Raw genomic sequence first — 18,934 nt, forward strand, 5'->3', positions numbered from 1 at the left:
TTCTGAAGGGAGTGATGTGATACTATTATTATTATGACAATGTTATAACTGATTCGTATGATTTAGAAGGCTCTGAAACGGAATGGAAGACGGACAACTAGCACCGTAATCCTTCAACCGCACCCCGCAACAGCGATGCAGGTATTTGAAAATAATTTTACAGAGGAACTCTGGCGCGTCTCGTCGTCACCGAGACAAACCTTTATAGTGCCCAGACCAGAACCACTCCATCCAGAGCAAAGTGGGCTGACGTTAGTCTGACGGAGATGAAGACTTTTATTGGGCTGTGCATCAGTATGGGGCTTCTTATACTGTCAGTTCGGAGAGACTACTGGTAACAGAAGAAAGATCTCTTCAAGACCAATTTCCCAAATGTTCCCAATTTTCCCATGTCCCGGGACAGATTTGTCTCTGGAGGTAATAACAATAATAATACTAATTAATTGTGATGATAGTATAATGAGAAATGACTATGTTTATGTCTCCTATTACTTTAGGTGTCTTTGAGTACCCTGAAAAGTGCAATATAAATAACATTTATTATTATTATTATTATTATTATTATTATTATTATTATTATTATTATTATAGTAGGCTAATGAGAGCTATTTATATTTCTTCCAATGGTGTATGTGTTATATTGTTTTCATCCAAGGTAACTTACATGAATCTATATCTGGATTTTCAGGTATCTACACCTCCAGGACAACCTGGCAGCTGACATGGATTATGTGTGGGGACTGCCCTCTGTCCTGCCCTCTGTGACTGCACTGCCACACTTTATTTTTATTTATTTTTATTGAAAATAGAGCTGAAATTATTTTTAATGAAGGTTTGGACTCCTGAATAAAGAATAAACTCCAATTCCCATGAAAGCCACTGGTGTGAGCTTTTTTTTAATTATTTTTTTTTAAGTGGGGCAGTCCCACTCATATTTTTCATTTTATTGACAGATACAGTAGAGATTTAGACAGGAAGGATGGGTGAGAGAAAGGAGGGATGACATGCAGGATGTCCCCGGCTGGAATCGAACTTTTTTGAATTTCGTTTCTATCTGCTACAGAGGCTGAGAAATATATTTTTTTAGTAGGCGTTGACACTTTTGTTGAATTTCCAGAAAAACTTCAGGTTTTAGGGGGTTATTCTAATTCTCGTTTTAGGCCTTAATGGGTTAAAAGGATATAACAATTCCCAACAATTCTTCTGCAGAAAAATGTGCATGTCTGCTTTCTGTGGGAGGATCCTAGATCTCTCTGGGCTAACGGTGTCTCCAGCTGTGGAGAACACCCTCTCAGATGGGGTTGAGGACGCCTGAACACTCAGTATGTTCGGGTCAAGATCTAACAACAGGGGCAGTGTGTTTCTCTTCTGCCCCCATCAGAGAGCAGGTCAGCTGATAAAATGGATGAAATGGGAGAATATTTGTACAGCATTCATCTGCTAAGCCTGCGTGCATGGCGCTAATATTATTAGCATAGGATTTACCCTCAGTAACGGACGTGTTGCTCGCTTGGGAAAGCAGTGGCACTCGTGCGTGAGTGTAAAAAAACATGGCATTCCTGTAATTCTAGCCCATGTTGCGTTTACGTATGTCTAACATATTGCTGGTGTTTCCACCATTACTTGAAATTATCATTTTACAGGTATTACAAAGTATCAATCAAACCACCACCATGACTCCTTGTTGTAAGTTTGACGTCAACCTTTTGCAATGCACTTTCAGTGCATGTGCAAAAACATGCCGGCATCGATAAGAGGAATCGATAACCTCTGAGGCATACGATTCCGAGGCATCGAACAATTTGGAACCAGTTCTCAACTGGAACCGGTTTGATTCCCATCCCTAAGTCCTTTGCAGCGAATATGACTGGACATGTCTGGATATTAATGCCATAACATTCTATTTGGTCAGGAATAACTGCTGGCTCATACAGTTTAAGCTATACTTCAAACCACTGGCATTAACTTGTCCTTATCTCACAGCTAAAATAACATCAAAACCACAGCAGCATAGACACAGCAGTCGTCATCGTCGTCGTCGTAGTCCCCCCCGTCACTCTGCAGAGGGCAGGGTATGTTTATATTGTATGGGTACTTTTATTTTAACACTAGAACAGCCGTGCCTTTTTTACCTACTATAAGAGCCGTCTCGGGGGTCAAATGACCATAGTCTTTACAATGGGAAGCTGCTACTTACACACAACGACCACTAGTTGGCCGGCTTGTACATTAGTCTGCCTCCTACACAGACGAACTGCAAAATAGCTTTATACTAACTTATCCTAATGTGATTTTGAAAATGTAAGGATGGGTGGTAGAGCGCACATATCTAGGAAAAGTCATGAAAGGAGGGTCCTGAAATTTGATCGAGTGCATAGATAGATAAAAAAGTTTTTACTCACAGGGTCAAATGAGCCCACCCATGGCTGTTCTAGTGTTAAGTCGCTTCAGTTTAAATAATAACATTGCCCAATTTAGCAGAGGAGGAGGGTAACAATTCTCATTAATCCACTCCAAAACCACGTCCGTCAGACGTTCTCAGAGCTCAGAAGATGTCTAGTATCTTATCAAAGTGAGTGGGTTTCAGCATCTGTTGTGTAAATCTGGAATGGATTTCAGTACTCTGAAAACACCTGGCAAATGTAGTTTTATGAGTAAACATAAAGAGAGTACCGGTAAGTGAAAAAAAACATATAAGAAATTCATTCAAATGATTCAGGATGAAAACCACACAAAAAATAAACACATTTTTGCATTGGCTTCAAGCTGCAATTCAGATCGAAGCCGAATTGGCTGGCCCACTGCAACTGGAAGTAAACGAGACGAACATCACGGTGTTGCGCTCTAGTAAAAGAAGTCATCTAGGCTTTATCAAGAGAGGTTCCAGCACACAGGCGTTCATTGACAGTTCACACTCCCAAACCAAGCAGTTCACAAACAGCATGCCCTTGTACCTTGTAATGGGAAGGATCCTTGTACGAATTAGCGTGCAATATCAAATTCTTAACAAACACATACAAAATGGGGGTGAAATGCTATTGCGTTATTATAGTGTGCAAAAGTATCATAATATACACATCAACGTCCAGCTGAAGAAGTTACTCATACTGTATACTAGAGTGATGTAACTTTCATGGAATGTAACTTTCTTCATTTCATATGTAACTGTTATTCTAGAAAAAGTAATTGCAAAATATCCAAACCCCCCAAAACGTCATCCATAGATGGACCCATTGTGTTAGCATGGAAGTGGGGGGAAATGGGAACTCGGGGGAAGAAAAAGTCTCTGGAATAATGTGAAATTGTATAAAGAAACCAAGTACAAGGTGTTCAGGTTCAGGCCAGAGCATACATAGACCATATCACCATGGCCACCTGAGAGCTCATGGAGGCCTGCGTTCAGAAAGCATTTTCCATCTGATATCAGAGTGGAGCAGGCAGACGCTCTCTCCTGTATCTGAGGGCTTCTGTGTAGACCACAACACGTCAGACCCAAAGAAAACTCTAAGCACATCCTATAGAAGATGTAACATCACAATTCAGGGTTCGACATTAACGGTTGCCCGATTGCCCGGGGCAAGTAATAAATTTTTTAAAGCGTACGCACTGATCGACAGACAGGTGGACAGGCGCGTACGCTTTAATAATATCTTAATCCTAGCAAAGCGTTAAATGAAATGCTTCATAAATCCAGGCCACGTGTTAGGTGGTGGCGGGCAGGCAGGCGGGTGGTGGAGGATGGATCGGGTGGTGACTCACCAGAGAGGGGAAAAAGGTGTGTGCCATGGTGAGTTTCTCTACCTTGTCTCTGAGGGAGAAGGTACCGTGGGCGCCGGCGGGCAGGAAGGAGTTGCGTACGCGCAGCTGACCCAGGTTGGCCACGATGAGGCGCGGCGAGCGCGAGCTCTCCGGGATGAGGATCACAGGGGCGCCGGCCTCGATGTCCAGGAGCACCCGCGACGCCCTCTGGGGTCTCTCCCGTACCTGTGGAGGGACGGGGGGGACGGGGAGTGAACGAGACGGGATTAAGTTGTCTTTATTTTATCTCTTCCCTGAATGAATTCCGAAAAAAATACTAAAATTAAGAAAAACAAGTGTACACTATCATTTCTACCAATGCGTGTAAGTGGAATTCCACAGTTGTTATTGTATTTGTAAAGCTTTATTGAGACAGATGAGCAACAGAAGAGAGGATAGGAGGTAGGGAGACTGTAGGAGGGCTCTGACCCCTATAACACCACTCTCCTACTGGGCTCTGACCACTATATAACACCACTCACCTACTGGGCTCTGACCCCTATAACACCACTCTCCTACTGGGCTCTGACCACTATATAACACCACTCACCTACTGGGCTCTGACCACTATAACACCACTCTTCTACTGGGCTCTGACCACTATAACACCACTCTCCTACTGTGCTCTGACCACTATAACACCACTCTTCTACTGGGCTCTGACCCCTATAACACCCCTCTCCTACTGGGCTCTGACCCCTATAACACCACTCTCCTACTGGGCTCTGACCCCTATAACACCACTCTTCTACTGGGCTCTGACCTTGAAAAACCACTCTCCTACATGTCATGTCACAACCCCCCCTGCCCCAATCGACTGTGTTCTAATAGCACTGCAGACTCATCCATGAAGGAACTGGTACTGGAAGAGAGTCATCCATGTGAGCTGGGATTAAGGAAGGGGAAGCAGGTCGGACATGGAGCTCAGTGTCTAGCCTCATCATCACTACAGAGATGCTAACAACTGCTTTGATGGTCAGTCTGCGAGTGACGTGAGATCTCTGAGCTCATACGACACACCTGTAGCTAAACCGCTACAACGACATTGGCTATAGAGGAGGTTATCAGACCTGGGCTCGAAACGTATCTGAAATACTTTTAAGTACTTTGAGTGTCCGCTTGAGCCTTGCCCTGCGGTGCCAGAGGAGGGGTGGTTTGTACCTCTGGGACTATTCCATTGGTCCATTCCGCTGTGCCAGGCAAACTCAATCAAGCACAGCAAATAGTTTGAAATGATTTAAAAACACTATTTCAATCAAAGTGTCCAAAGCAACAACAATGATGGCATTGTAACAAGAAGCGGGTTAAGAACATTTCATAGAAACAATTACCCCCCTAACCTCTACTCAATAAGGCATGTGTTAGCCTAGAGCTGAAAGAATCAGACAGGCATAATACGCAATACGCTGACAAATAACTAGTCAAAATTCCACCTCATCAGATCGCATCACACCATACATGCCCTTATTCTAATAGGTTAGGGTTAGGGGTTAGGGGTTAGGGTTTAGGAAGAGGTCCGGAAGGCCGAACTTACAGCCTGGCCCTCCATCGCGGCCCTCTGCCTGCCCAGGACGTCCTGAAGCTGGGTAAAGTGCTGGATGAAGGCCACCACCTCGGTCTGGAAGCGCTGGGTGTGGACGTACTGCACCGAGGCCATCTGCAGGGACACCTTGATGTCACACTCCCGCTCCAGGTAGGGGTCGGGCTCCCCGTATCTGGGGGAGAGAAACGTATCGTCAACCCAGAGGTGGGTGAGGAGGACGACATAGCAGCTAACCAACATGACAGACGGGCCATTCAATTCAATACATTTCAGAGCAACAAAGCTGAGCGACAAGTTCACTCCAAATATTTCACTTTATCGGAGGTGATGAACACATTCAAATCTGCAAGCTGTTTCTCTGGCAGATGTTGTCATTGGATATAGACACAAAACCACTTAGTGGTTACTGTTTCCCACTTTTTGCACCTCTAAGCGGTGCTTCAAAAAGAGTGAGGCGCATCACTGTTGCGTAGGAGCGCCCCCAGCGGTTTCAAAAAATTATGAAATGCAACGCTTTATCGCTATCATAAAGGCGTCATGTGAACAAGGCCTTGGATGGCGTTCTCCTGGGGAAGAGAGAGAGGGGTTTAACACTAGAAGAGCCGTGAGGGGTCCTGTGGGTAAAAATAAAAATCTATCTTTGCACTTGATCAAATTTCAGGACCCTCCTTTCATGACTTTTCCTAGATATGTGCGTTCTACCACCCAGTACCCTTACATTTTCAAAATCACTTCAGGATAAGATAGTATAAAGCTGTTTTGCAGTTTTTCTGTGTAGGAGGCAGGCTAAAAAAAGAAGCGCTCTCTAGTGATCTCTGTGTGTAAATAGCAGATTTACATTCTAAAAAGGGGGTCTATTTGACTAGTTGACTCTACTAGTAGGTAAAATAGGCATGGCTGTTGTAGTGTTAAACTTACTTGATGATGTTGAAAACCAGTGCCTCTCCACCCCGCGTGGTGAAGCGTTCCCTATACAGGTCACCATGCGGGGTCAGGTCACTCAGAGACAAGCTTCCCAGACTCCCCTGCAACGCTAGATCACCCTCTGAAACACAGGATACAGGATGTGACATCACATTGCACGAGATGCAGTATGGAAACGCACTTTCGAAAATCATTGTCGGTAACATGTAACCAAATACCCAAAAAGTATATATTGTAACTGTATTATAATTGTATAATATTTGAGGAAAAATATGCAGCTATTGTGAACTGTGTATATCATATGTAAGTGTTGAGTTGATATTCACCAATCATTTCCCAGTGAGCAGACAATTTGGAGACGCTAGCTTTAGCAAGCTCGTTGGTTTTCTTGTTCAGCACAAGTGACAGAGAATGGACCTGAGGATGAAACCACAGTGTAAAAACAATCTTAATGGTACATTGACTACTGGGTGTGCACTGCTAGTGCTGGCTAAAACGAGAGAGATGTAGAATTGAGTTTCACTACCCAGGGCAGGCATTCTATTGGAATATAACACGAGCAGGTTGCAGTGACGGACGCATAACCTCTTAAATCACACCCATGGAAAACTGAGCATTTGAGGGAGAGTAGCAGGGCTAGATTTTTTTACAAAACAGTACTGGAAAAAAAAACAGAAAGCTATTTGCTCATATTTAGGTGATGGCTAATTTGATTTGGCAAAGCCAAAATTCTAAACCAAAACGCTAAAAAAATTCACTTTAGTGAGCCTTCAACATTCTGTCACTTCTATTGCAGTGGAAGTCTTCAGTTCTGTTGGGTGAAAAAGTACCTTCAGATCCAGCTTCGTGTTGACCACCTCAGCCACCTCCTCCTCCATCATGTCTGGGTACATGGTGTCTCCCAGGTCACGTGGTCCCGGCTCCCACAGAGGGTGCCCTGGCATGGGTAGGGGGGAGGCGGTGGCGGGTGCCTTGAGGGCGTGGTTGTTGGCGGTGGAGCCGATCCCAAAGAAGTCCAGGATGACCACCCAGGTCTGCAGCGTGATCAGCACGTCCAGGCAGTTGAAGTCCACGTCGACGCTGCGCCCCACGCCACCGTATCGGCTCTTGAAGTCCGAGTGGCGCCGGTCGACCAGGAGCACGTTGATGTGCACAAGCGTGTCGTCGAAGTCCGGGGCCGGGTGAGGCGAGGGGGTGACGCGGGTGGGGGAGGGGGGCGGCGTGCTGGGGTAGGCCGGCTCCTCCTTCTTGCCCTTGCGGCCAGCAGCTGACGGGGTGCTGGGGTGCCTCTGGTAGAGCTGGAACACGTTCTGGGCTTCCTCCATGTGTGCGGGCAGGGAGCGGGGCATCTCTGGGTAAAGGGCGTTGGAAGGGGACGGGCAACTCTGGGACAGGTACTCCTTGGGGCTGAAGCTGGAGGGCTTGGGGGCACCCCGAGACACCATTAAATGTTTGTACTTGGACTCTGGGTTCTGCTCCAGGAGGTCCTCCATGAGAAGCGAGCGCAGGGTGAGCTGCACCGACAGGGAGTGCGGGTGGTCTTTGGTGAAGTCCCCCTCCAGGTCCTGGAAGCGCAGACTGACCAGCCCCTGGGAGCCCTGGCTGAGGTCGGCACTCAGCTGCACCTGGAGCTCCGCCACGCGGAAGACGGCCCTCACCTGGGTGAAGGAGGGCGGCTGGAGCGGCGGGCTGTGGGACTGCAGGGGCGCGGGGGAGGACAGCGAGCCGGACAGGGAGGAATAGGACAGGCCGAGGTGGGGCGGGTCTCGGGCGAAGAGGCCGCCCTGCGGGTCGGGAAAGCGGTGCGGTTTGGTGGAGGAAGGGGTCGGGGGCGGGGGGGTGGGCGGTTGGCTGGGTGTCGGCCGCTGCTCCTCAATGAGGGAGAGGTTATCCAGCGTCTGCAGAACTTGCTCATACACGGGCTTGGCCAGGAACACCTGGAGAACAACAAAGTCAAAGATCATTCACTGGACAGACACTTGTATATCCCATGTTATCTATACATACACTGGGGGAACAATGTCTTTAGCTGTGTAGAGTTAATACCAATGTCTGGTCTAAATTTCATGTGAATAGCTGCAATGCAAATACGTTGAATAAAAGAATTGTTGATGTGTTGTATACTTATTTCCCCCACTGCATACTCTCATTTCTAGAGCCTATACAACCAAGAACAGCTCCAGAGACTATTTTCATGTGTAGGCTATAACTGGGACCCAGAGTTTTTCCTGTTAACAGCTTATGGGTAGGAATACCTCCTGGCCCTACTCATTGCGATAGAAAACCCAACATGTCATGTATCACAGAATACATTAAGTTACATCAATTTAATTCAGTCTAAAGAGGCAAGAAAAAAAGCTTCAAACATTTGACATGAGCAATAGCAGTTGGAATACCTGTACAGCATTGACAAATTTGCCCTCCACTCTGAGTAGTCCTGTGCTGTGGTAGGGATCGTCAGTGGTAAGAAATGTGAACTGGGTTTCCTCATCAATGGGGACTTTCTCAATGGTGAACTGAATGGTGGTGTCTTTCAGAATATGAAACGCTAGGAGAGAAAAAGGAGTAAGTCATTATGCCCCGAAGCTTGGTCTGGCTAATAAACAATGTATCAGTAGTAGATGGTTCAACTTGTTGAGTCGACTCCATGGGGTAAATTCTACTGAGATGTGTTCTCAAACAGGTAAATCAATTATACGTACCAAGTAAAAATGTATACAGATGTGAATAGAGAGGTTTTAGGACACTAATTTTAAAGTTGAACCTAATACACTATACAGCAAATCTTATGTAGGCAAAACCACTAACGGTGATGAGAGATTCCACTGGGAACGTATAGCCTAACTAATTCTCCAAACTCAACATTTATTGTAAATTATTTGTAACTCAACGATACATATAGAAGATAATAATGGTATGAAGTAAGACAGTAACAGATTCATATAGAAGATAATAATGGTATGAAGTAAGACAGTAACAGATTCATATAGAAGATAATAATGATATGAAGTAAGACAGTAACAGATTCCCACCTTTTCCACGGCTCAGGTATTCAAAGAAGTCATGGCGAGTAAACTGTGGATCGTCGAGGTTGACGCCCCCGTTGTGGGAAGGGGACATACCAGGGCTGCTGTCACCTCTGTGTACTTTCCGCAACACAAGTTGACTTGTATTGAGTGAGTAGAGCCGGATATCTTTTACCAACACCTGTAACCTTTCCCCTTCCGCGTCCTGCCCAGCCAGAAAGTTCTGGATGGTAATACTACCAAGGTGACCGACTAGGAGCTCAGGGTGACCAGGTTTGCGAGGGATAGATACAACAGGTGACTCTATGCTGATGTTAAGGGTCAGTTTCACCATGAAGGAGTCAGAGGGGGGTTCCTCTTCTTCCTTGATGAGATCCTCCTCATCCTCAAAGGGATACTGACTCCAGTTACACTGACTATGAGTCCTAGACCTCCTCGAGGGCGTCTCAAACAGAGAAACCATACCGCTGTACTCTGCCGTCTTGGTGGCCAGCACTGTGGACACTTTGGTGGCAGCGGTTTTCAGCATCGAGCGGAAATAGTCTTCCACCTCGTTGGCCGAAAGGCTGAGCTCCTTGAGGAACTTGGCCGAGTGATTGTAGTGTAACGACGCCATCTGAAGCTGCAGGGAGCATTCCCCTTGGGATCGCTCCAAGAGCCGAAAGTCCAATGCTTCCGAAGAAGAAGGGGCTCCTCCTCCTGCGCCGGCGAGGAAGCCCACCCCTCCCGAAGAGTTGCCGTCCTCGATGTTTCCGATGCTGACCACAAACTGGCTTCTTCCTCCTTCCTGAGTCAGGTCCACCAGCTGCATGGAGCCTAGCGAGCCGTTAATGTCCAGCCGACTTCCCATCGACACATTGACCTTGGTGTCGTTAATGCTGGCCGTCGCGATCTTCATGCCCTTCTTCTCCCCGCCCAGCATGGTGCCAGTGGCCACAGTACGCAGCAGCAGCAGGTTGAGCCGATGTATCTCCACCGTCAGCTCTTTGTTCTGGTCGTAGGTGGACTGGAAGGTCTCCTCCTGTACCGGACCTTCGCTGCCCTGGTCCACCAACAACGGTGAGGGCTGCTGCGTGCTGGGAGTCCAGGTGCTCTCCTCTTTGGGGAAAGACTTTTGGAGAAACTTGAGCAGTTCCACCATAGTCTCCGGGTTGACGATGATGTCCAGGTTGTTGACCTGCATGGTGGTGACTTGAAGGGAGCTGTCCAGGTGCATGGAGGGACAGTCTGAGCTGACAAACTGGTACTCCAGCTTGATGAGGGCTTCCTGGTCCTTGAGAAAAGAGCTGAAGGGGGAGATTCTGTCGAAGAGAAACCCGGAGGATAACTCTCCGTGGAGGGCAGGACGCTCGGACGACCTCCCCTCAGGTGAGGCGGGGGAAGAGGGCTGGCTCTCTCGGAGGCTGCCCGTAGGGACGTCAAAGCTGAGGTGCTTATGCGAGGCGACCAGGAGGTCAAAGTCGGAGCCGTAGGTCTGTAGGGTGTCCACCAGCAAGAGGCCGTGGACGGTAAGGGAGACCTCCGCGTCGTAAGGCCGCTTCACGAAATGAGCGTTGGTCCCGAAGACCTTGAGGACGGAGATGTAGCGCCCTCCGCTCTCCACGCCCAGCTGCATGTAATTGATGTTGAACTCAGCGAGGAGGAGCCGTGACTCCACCAGGACTTCTCTCGTGTGCTGCTCCAGGGTCATCACACTCTGGGTCAGGTTTTTGGCTGAGCCCTGGAGCTTCCACGAGCTGTCCTCCCTCTGGAAGATCTTCTCGTGGCGCAGGGTCGAGGGGTCAGGGGTCTTGACGCTTTCGCCTTTGCTCTGGCGCCGGTCCTGGTCTCCTTCCCTGGTGCCGCTCAGCCGCGCCAGGCAGCTCCTGAGGGCGGTCATCTTCTCCAGGTTGATGTGCACCTTGAGGTCCGGCAAGGTCCCCGAGAGCACAGCCCCAGGGAGCTGGGGGTCCGAGGTGTAGCGCAGCCTCTGCTCCAGCTGCAGCAGCACGTTGAACTTCTCCACTACGTGGGTGGGCCCCACCTCGCTCTCCTGGAGGTGCTTCCAGTTGTCCTTATAACGGCCCACCATGATCTGCAGGTCGTTGAAGGACAGAGAGTACTTCTCATAGAGGTTTCTGCAGTAGGCCTGGGCACCCTCGGGGGACTTAAAGCTGGGTAGTTCCTGGCTCTTCATTTGGTCTTTGAACACAGTGTCCAACTCAGGAGGAGGAGTCCCTGGCGGAGTGGCCAGTGGAGTCTGGTATTCTTCATCGCTCATCTCCTCCCACTCCTCAGCCAGAGTGGTTTTAGACTTGGCTTTTGTGTCGTCTTCAGAGAGAAGAAAGGATGAGTTCATTTTAAGGAGATAGCAGAATATCATACATTATTTAAAAGAATCAGCTCAGTCAATTCCTTGCAAGAGCCCATTTTACCTTGAGAATTAGTGAGGAGAATACGCCCCAGGTCAACCACCACTAACATAGGATCCTCTGATTGGAAGTCATCAGGGAAAATCACCTGGGGCGCACTGATGTCCAGCTTCATGGTCCAGCGCTTACCGTTCTCCTAGCATGACAAAGAATATCAATAGGACATGGTCACGACCCATCGGTATGTCAGATATAGATCCCAAAGAGGAACATTAGTTATTATTTTCTTTTGTAATGAGATCTTACAATCAATTACACTCATTTTTAAATTAGGATCATTTTGAATAACACCTGTGTTAATCAATGAAGTCAATCAAACCCAGTTTCCATTGACTTCAAACACTGCAGGATTGGATTTGTGCAAATAGAGAATGTCAACTGCATGTTAACTCAAACTTGATATTGTACATCATTGTTTTAGGGCTTACATTGATTGCAAAAGACACAGGGGAATCTATTTACGTTGATGTTTTCTTACAATGAACTCTCCCACTAGCAGCTGGTCAATAGTCTGCCTGATCTCTGCCTTGGTCTGCATCTTCAGCTTGTTGTATTGTCTCCTGGCAGCTTCTGCCACCCTCAACTCCAGCTCAGACTGGTAACCAAAACCTGAAACAAATAAACCTCTTTAGTGACCTGAATTGTCAATAAAACAAAAAATTGTACTGTAACCATGTTGAGTACAACATTATTCTTTAGTGTATCAATATATTTGGTTGGTTGATTAGATATTATAGGCATCTCTTACCTGATGTGTGGACCCTTCCTTTGTAGAAGAAGTCAGTTACTTTCTTAATAGCCTGAGGGTTGTAGACGATGTTCAGAGGGCTGGTCTTCACCTCCAGTCTCCTCTCAAATTTACACCTGACTGGGTTGCGCTCATAAATCATCTCAAACACAGGGGGCGCGGAGGTCTCAGAGTCACGGGCTGCCAATCAAATATCAACACTAATCATCATTACATATATATTGTAACATAACTCATGCTAGTCAGCCACCGTACTGTATTTACCTGTGTTATCTATGTCCAAGTACTGTGTTCCATTAGTCTGTGCTTCTGATCTACTGGTTATTCCACCATTGCTAATATTTAGTATTATATTGAACTATATTGTGACTGTGTGATTTTTTTTTTATTACCCTAACCCAACATTTGCACACAAAGAAACATATTCATATAATATTAATTATTAATAATTACCATTCCAAAATAAGTCAATTAGTGATAACAGAAGATCTGAGATTTTAAGATATCCCATGTAGAATGTTTTGTAAGGAAACACTCACCACAGCTACCGCTGTTCTGCCCAAACGGCTGGTTTACAGCAACGACAACCTTGTCCTTCAACAGGGAGTGAAAGACAGATGAACGTTGAGTACAAAGTCAAGTTATATCATACGGAATACATTTACATTGCTGATGTTGAACTCAAAAGTGCCGATAGTATGATTAAAAACATGTGGTGGTATTACTAAAACCCCTCGACCGACATATAAACTATTCTTAAAAACGTTCCACTTCACTTACTTGCAAATTATCTATGAATTATTTTCAGTCATACTTTACTGAATATCTCTCCTTCATAAAGTAGGAGTTTGTCCTGATCATGTGACCGAGACTACTGATAACTACAGTACAGGTCTTGGATCTAGAACTAAGAATAAGTTTAATATCTTGGTTGCACTAATAACCAACCCCCATGGTTGGTTAAAATGGACCTGTTTGTAGCCCTTACCGGTTTAGGGGAGACTAGGACAGGGAATATGGTGCCCTGGGTGGTGAGGTCTCTGAGGAACAAGCCCCCCAGCTTCACAGACAGCAGTGAGGACTCAGACCGAGGAAGAGATTCCACCCCCACCTTCACCCCTGAGGAAGCATGATGTAGTTACAGCGTACTGTAGCTCAGTGTACGTGATATTACTACAATACAGATGACCATAGACTTCTCAGTCACTAAAAATCTTATTTATTTATTTTTCTGCATTTTACTGCTCTTGCACAGGCTCAAAACAGTGCTACTGTTCACATGATTGCGTCACAGGTAAATATAGTTATTGGTACATTCAAAAACCTTTCTTACTTTCTTGCAACTCTTCCCCAGGACATTGCGAGAAATGCAGAACTTGGGGGTTAAAGGAAAATCCGGCCTTATTTTGATAAGTCTCACGAGACTCACGTGACTTATCAAACATAAGCCTGGATTTTCCTTTAGCGGCGTTGATGGAATACCCCTCTGGCTGGTGAAATAAGGATGGAAGAAACAGACAAACAGACATGCAGGGCGGCGTACCTGAGAACTCCAGCTGGATGACGCCGCTCTCATGCAGGATGGCGCCCCCCCCCCTCCTGTCCTGGTGGAAGAGGGTGACGGCCCCCTTCTCCAGCAGGAACTCCAGCCGGGCGAACATGTGGTCTCTCCTGGTGAAGGTGTTGAGAGTCTGCGAGTCCTCCAGGGGATCGAACAGGTCCTCCGTCTCCGCTGGTGGTGCAGGACAGAAGGACAGACGGACATGCAGGTCAGAAGGACAGAAGTACATGCAGGTCAGAAGGACAGAAGCAGGATAAGTGTATGAAATTGGACCAGTCCATCCTGCCCCTTTGGTAAAAAAACACATAGCAGACACCAGTCTCATCACACTACAAACCCTGCCAGATTACATTGCGGGTCGGGTTAACATACCTGTATACTTACACAAAGAGCACTTTGTTAGGAACTCTATACTAGTACTGGGTTAGGGCCTCCCTTTGCTCTCAAAACACCCTAAATTCTTTGTGGCACAAGATGTTGGAAACATTCCTTTGAGAGATTATGGTCCATGATAGCATGATTGTATGCCGATTTTTTCAGGTGCACTTTCAAGCTGTGAATCTCCTGTTCGACCACATCCCAAAGGTGTCCTATTGGATTCAGATCCGGTGACTGGGAAGGCCACTGAAGAACAGTGAACTCATCATGTCATGTTAAATTTGAGACGATTTTTTGCCTTGTGACATGTGACGTGGTGCATTATGGTTCCATTGTGGCCATGAAGCGATGCACATCGTCAGCAACAATACTAGGGATGTGGCCTGGGGTGGTCCAGTGGTCTAGCACCGCGGTCGACATTGCACACATATGCCCATGTCGGCATGGGTTCGAATCCGGCCCATGCCCTGCTGACATGCCCTCTCTCCCTTTTTCTCCTTACTTTCCTGTCTGTCTTCACTGTATCTGTCCAATAAAATGAAAAACATCAGTGGGACTGCACCACAAGAAAAAAAATAACTTAACTCTAGGCTAAAAAAAACAATGCTCGGGATGTGTGGAGCCCAGCTCTTACCCAGGATGTCCCAGGTGGCAGGGCCTGGTAGCAGGTCGTCTGCAGCCCTCTCTGGATCCTGGGTGTCGCCGTACCAGCCTCCCCAGCCAGGGAACCAGGACTGCAGGTACTGGATCATCCCAGAGCTCCCACTCTTGGGAATGGAGTCGGTGGGAGTGCGGGCTGACGGGTCAGTGATGGCATCCATCACACTCTGTTAGGAGAGCACTGGGAAACTTAGACACCCCTACTGTATACACGTAAGCACGTCAAATATAAACGTAGACACTCCTACTAAGCATATCATGTCAGCACAAATCCCAAAATAATCTCAATAATTCTAAAACTAAATAAAAGAATACCAAAATTCACCTGGCACACATTTAAATATTCTGCATCGCATTTAAGGCTTGTATTAAACCTCACTTTGTGTTTGGGGGCATTATCTGTAACTGGAAAGGGCCTTCCCCAAACTGTTGCCACAAAGTTGGAAGCATTCAATTCTCTAGAATCTCATTGTATGCTGTAGCATTAAGATCTCCTTTCAATGGAACTAAGGGGCCTAGCGCAAACCATGAAAACAGCCCTAGACGATAATTGTGTCCACATACTTTATCTGTAGTCAAGAGATGTTTTTTTGTTTGTTTAACACCACATCTGACCAAACATGTCCTGCAGACAGTTAGATTACTGCCCTCGGTGGTCTGGTCAGGTACTACAGACCCTGGTATTATCACAGTTAGATGACTGCCTGGTGGTCTGGTCAGGTACTACAGACCCTGGTATTATCACAGTTAGATGACTGCCTGGTGGTCTGGTCAGGTACTACAGATCCTGGTATTATCACAGTTAGATGACTGCCTGGTGGTCTGGTTAGGTACTACAGATCCTGGTATTATCACAGTTAGATGACTGGGAATCTAGGGGATCGAGGGGAAAACCAAACCAATCCATTTCCACCCATTTCTAATCTGACGAGAGGTTAAAAGCATCATCACTTAAAAAATATAAAAAATATGTTGTAACCCCTGTCTGTTTGTATAGGCAGCTTACACCCAGCGCTGATGCACACACACACCCCACAAGACATACCACCAGTGGTAACTACATAATTCCAAAAACTAAAACAAATTGGAAACGTGCAGTGCTGTATAGAGTTATGGTTGAATGGAACACCCTACCAGGTCATATCTCTAAAATCCAGGACAAAATCAGTTTAAAAAAACAAGTGAAGCACCACATCATACGCATTAGATCCTAGCTGAGTATTTTAATTATATTTCTGTTATTGTTGTGTGTGGATGGTTCTTCTTGGTTATGTGTTTTGTGAGGCTCACAAAAAACTAAGGCTGTGAGCACTACTGACTTTTATTTTGTATATGTTTTGTATATGTTTTGTATATGTTTCGCGTGGATCCCGGAAGAGTAGCTTAATGAGGATCCTAATAAATCAAATAAAATCAAAACCATGTTTGTTAGCCACAAAGGAAGCAAGCAGGGCATTTCTCTCCATGGGGCCACAAAGACCTAATGCCCAGCCCAGTTAAGTCCAACCCAGTTAAGTCCAGAGTAAATAAATCATCTTGCCTCTGCCATTTCCTCCTGCTTGCGGAAGCGGTCGTGGACTATCTCCCTCAGGCTCTGCAGCTCCTCCAGCGTCTGCTCCTCTTCCACTCTCTCCAACTCGCACTGAGGAAACGCCAAAGTTCAGCAATGACAATATTCATAACACGCAACAAAAAATACAATAAAGCCTAGAATATTCCATTGTAGAGTTTGCAGAAAAGGTAGCTATATGAGGGAACACAAGCAAAATCAAAACACTTAAATGACTCTGTGAAACTTTTTCAGTAGCTCTCATTCAACAAACAACATTGCTGTATTTCTGATGAAAAATATAGCATAACTAGGGATGCACGATATGCATTTTTTCCAACCGATACCGATAACCGATGTTTACCCGCTTCTCGTGGCCGATAACCGATATGAGAACAGATATAATATATAACAAGCATAACCAAAAAATCGCTATTATGACGATGTACTGTGCCTATGCTGTTCCTCAGTCCAGCGCGCTTCATCATCCCCCTTCTAGAACTGCCATCTCCCCTTTCCATCCCTTATGTCATTTTATCAATGAACATTGTATTACTGTTATTTCAAAATGAATGCCTCTTTCACACACAGTTCCCTGTAACTTCAATGGAATCCCAAGCTGTGCCGTCCAGCCATTTTCGCCGTTCACTCATGAGTCAAATGCCGGTAGATTCGCGTCTTGCTCCCTTTAACACATGTCGGCGTTTCCCTGGTTGCGAGATCTAAACTACTAGAACTGAAAGCGGCAGGTAACAGGCACGTAACAACCATATGCTGTATATACCTATACATAAATATATTTTACTACCAGCAAGACACCGGAGCACTCGTATCTATAACAAACGCTGAGATTGTATGAGCCCCGCGTCAGTCAGCCTTTCCGTAGAAATACATCGATATATCTAACGTTACATGTTTTAAGACTGATCTGTGCATGATAGTGCTGCATTATGTTGATCTATTTATATCGATCTATTCTTGCCAATTCCTTATTACCAGTGGAAAGGGGGAGGGCTAAAACACTTTGAATGGAATAGATAGGACTTTCCGTTCAATGGAGGAAGCATGATACTCGCGCAGAGTTCATCTCGCTTTCACCCTCGTTGATGTATTAAACAATCTAAGCAATCTAATCAGAGCAGTTGTTATTATGTAATATTATTGATGGATGTGCCATTTTTGATGGAGAGCAGTGAGCGGATGACTGGATGTGAGCATGTATTTGACTAATGCCGATAGATTCGCGTCGCAGGCGCAGCATCATGAGCGCGACAACTGGAACCGGAAATATTTCCGGCTTCATATTATCGGCTCCATATCGGCTAAAATTTTATAAAACCGATAAATATTTAATTACATTAATTTCCCAATATCGGGCCGATAAATATCGGCGCTGATAATATCGTGCATCCCTAAGCATAACTATGATTCAATCAGGTATCACAGAGATATTGTATCAACAACTCTTTAGTCTCTAAGGCCTAAACATATCAGCAGAGCCTTTTAGGACAGCTTACATTCTGGGATACCTCCAGGGTCAGTCATAGTCAGCACCCCTGGAGCAATTAGGGGTTAAGTGCCTTGCTCAAGGGCACAACAGCTGTGGTAGGTAGGGTTGGGTACCGTTTGGTTTTATCCGATACCGGTGCCAAATCGATACTTTAAAAACGGTACCGGTACCGAAACGGTACTTGAATCAGTACTTTTGATTAAAAAAAAAGTATATATAAGTGTTTCCTCCAGGATTTTTCACATCAGTGGCGGGGTGGTTACTGACGCGATTTTCCGAGTGCACGCCATTAAAGCCGAGCGGCGATGTTTTATATAAGGTGATCAAATATCAACATATCCTGATGCTACAGCTGCAGCAGAACATGGGGAACTACAGCACTGAACATAGGTTACCGTATAATATACATGTGACTGACAGATACGCCCAAGACACACACACACACACACACACTCTGAAAGATTATCAGCTCATCAATATGAAGTAGTTCTACATGAGAGTACACGCACAAAACGGGCTAACGTTACTCATTAACTGTTTACACAAATAAAATCACAGTGTGACAGTCATATGGAGCATTCGGTAAACAACCAACAGCAAGGTCAGTGTTTCCTCTACATGCATTTATTGGTGGCGGGCCGCCACGAATGAATTTCCTCCGCCACGAATTGATTCAGTCCACAAAAAAAATAAAAAAATAAAATCTCAAAAAAAAAAGAAGAAAAAAATAATCTGAACATTTTAGCTGATTAAAATATATCTGATCCTAGATCAGCGCTATAATGGATGTTGACTAAAAGTGCACCTAAATCCACGCCCATCTCTC

General features: G+C 45.8%; 1 protein-coding gene across 1 annotated transcript in view; it reads right to left on the minus strand.

Annotated features, from left to right (window-relative positions):
- Window positions 1–18,934, minus strand: part of vps13d (vacuolar protein sorting 13 homolog D) — a gene marked incomplete at its 5' end in the record, with an annotated part of 203,052 nt that overhangs the window by 151,953 nt on the left and 32,165 nt on the right. Inside the window, 15 exons of the mRNA XM_080534330.1 lie at window positions 3,760–3,984; window positions 5,333–5,513; window positions 6,260–6,386; window positions 6,592–6,682; window positions 7,096–8,202; window positions 8,662–8,813; window positions 9,298–11,601; window positions 11,706–11,838; window positions 12,181–12,311; window positions 12,451–12,630; window positions 12,990–13,044; window positions 13,439–13,569; window positions 13,994–14,182; window positions 15,024–15,216; window positions 16,590–16,691. Coding sequence (XP_080390456.1) covers window positions 3,760–3,984; window positions 5,333–5,513; window positions 6,260–6,386; window positions 6,592–6,682; window positions 7,096–8,202; window positions 8,662–8,813; window positions 9,298–11,601; window positions 11,706–11,838; window positions 12,181–12,311; window positions 12,451–12,630; window positions 12,990–13,044; window positions 13,439–13,569; window positions 13,994–14,182; window positions 15,024–15,216; window positions 16,590–16,691 — 5,301 coding nt within the window. The remainder of the gene's footprint in view (window positions 1–3,759; window positions 3,985–5,332; window positions 5,514–6,259; window positions 6,387–6,591; window positions 6,683–7,095; window positions 8,203–8,661; window positions 8,814–9,297; window positions 11,602–11,705; window positions 11,839–12,180; window positions 12,312–12,450; window positions 12,631–12,989; window positions 13,045–13,438; window positions 13,570–13,993; window positions 14,183–15,023; window positions 15,217–16,589; window positions 16,692–18,934) is intronic.

This window comes from Nansenia antarctica (genome assembly GCF_963989245.1).
Source record: "Nansenia antarctica genome assembly, chromosome: 6".
Taxonomy (NCBI): domain Eukaryota; kingdom Metazoa; phylum Chordata; class Actinopteri; order Argentiniformes; family Microstomatidae; genus Nansenia; species Nansenia antarctica.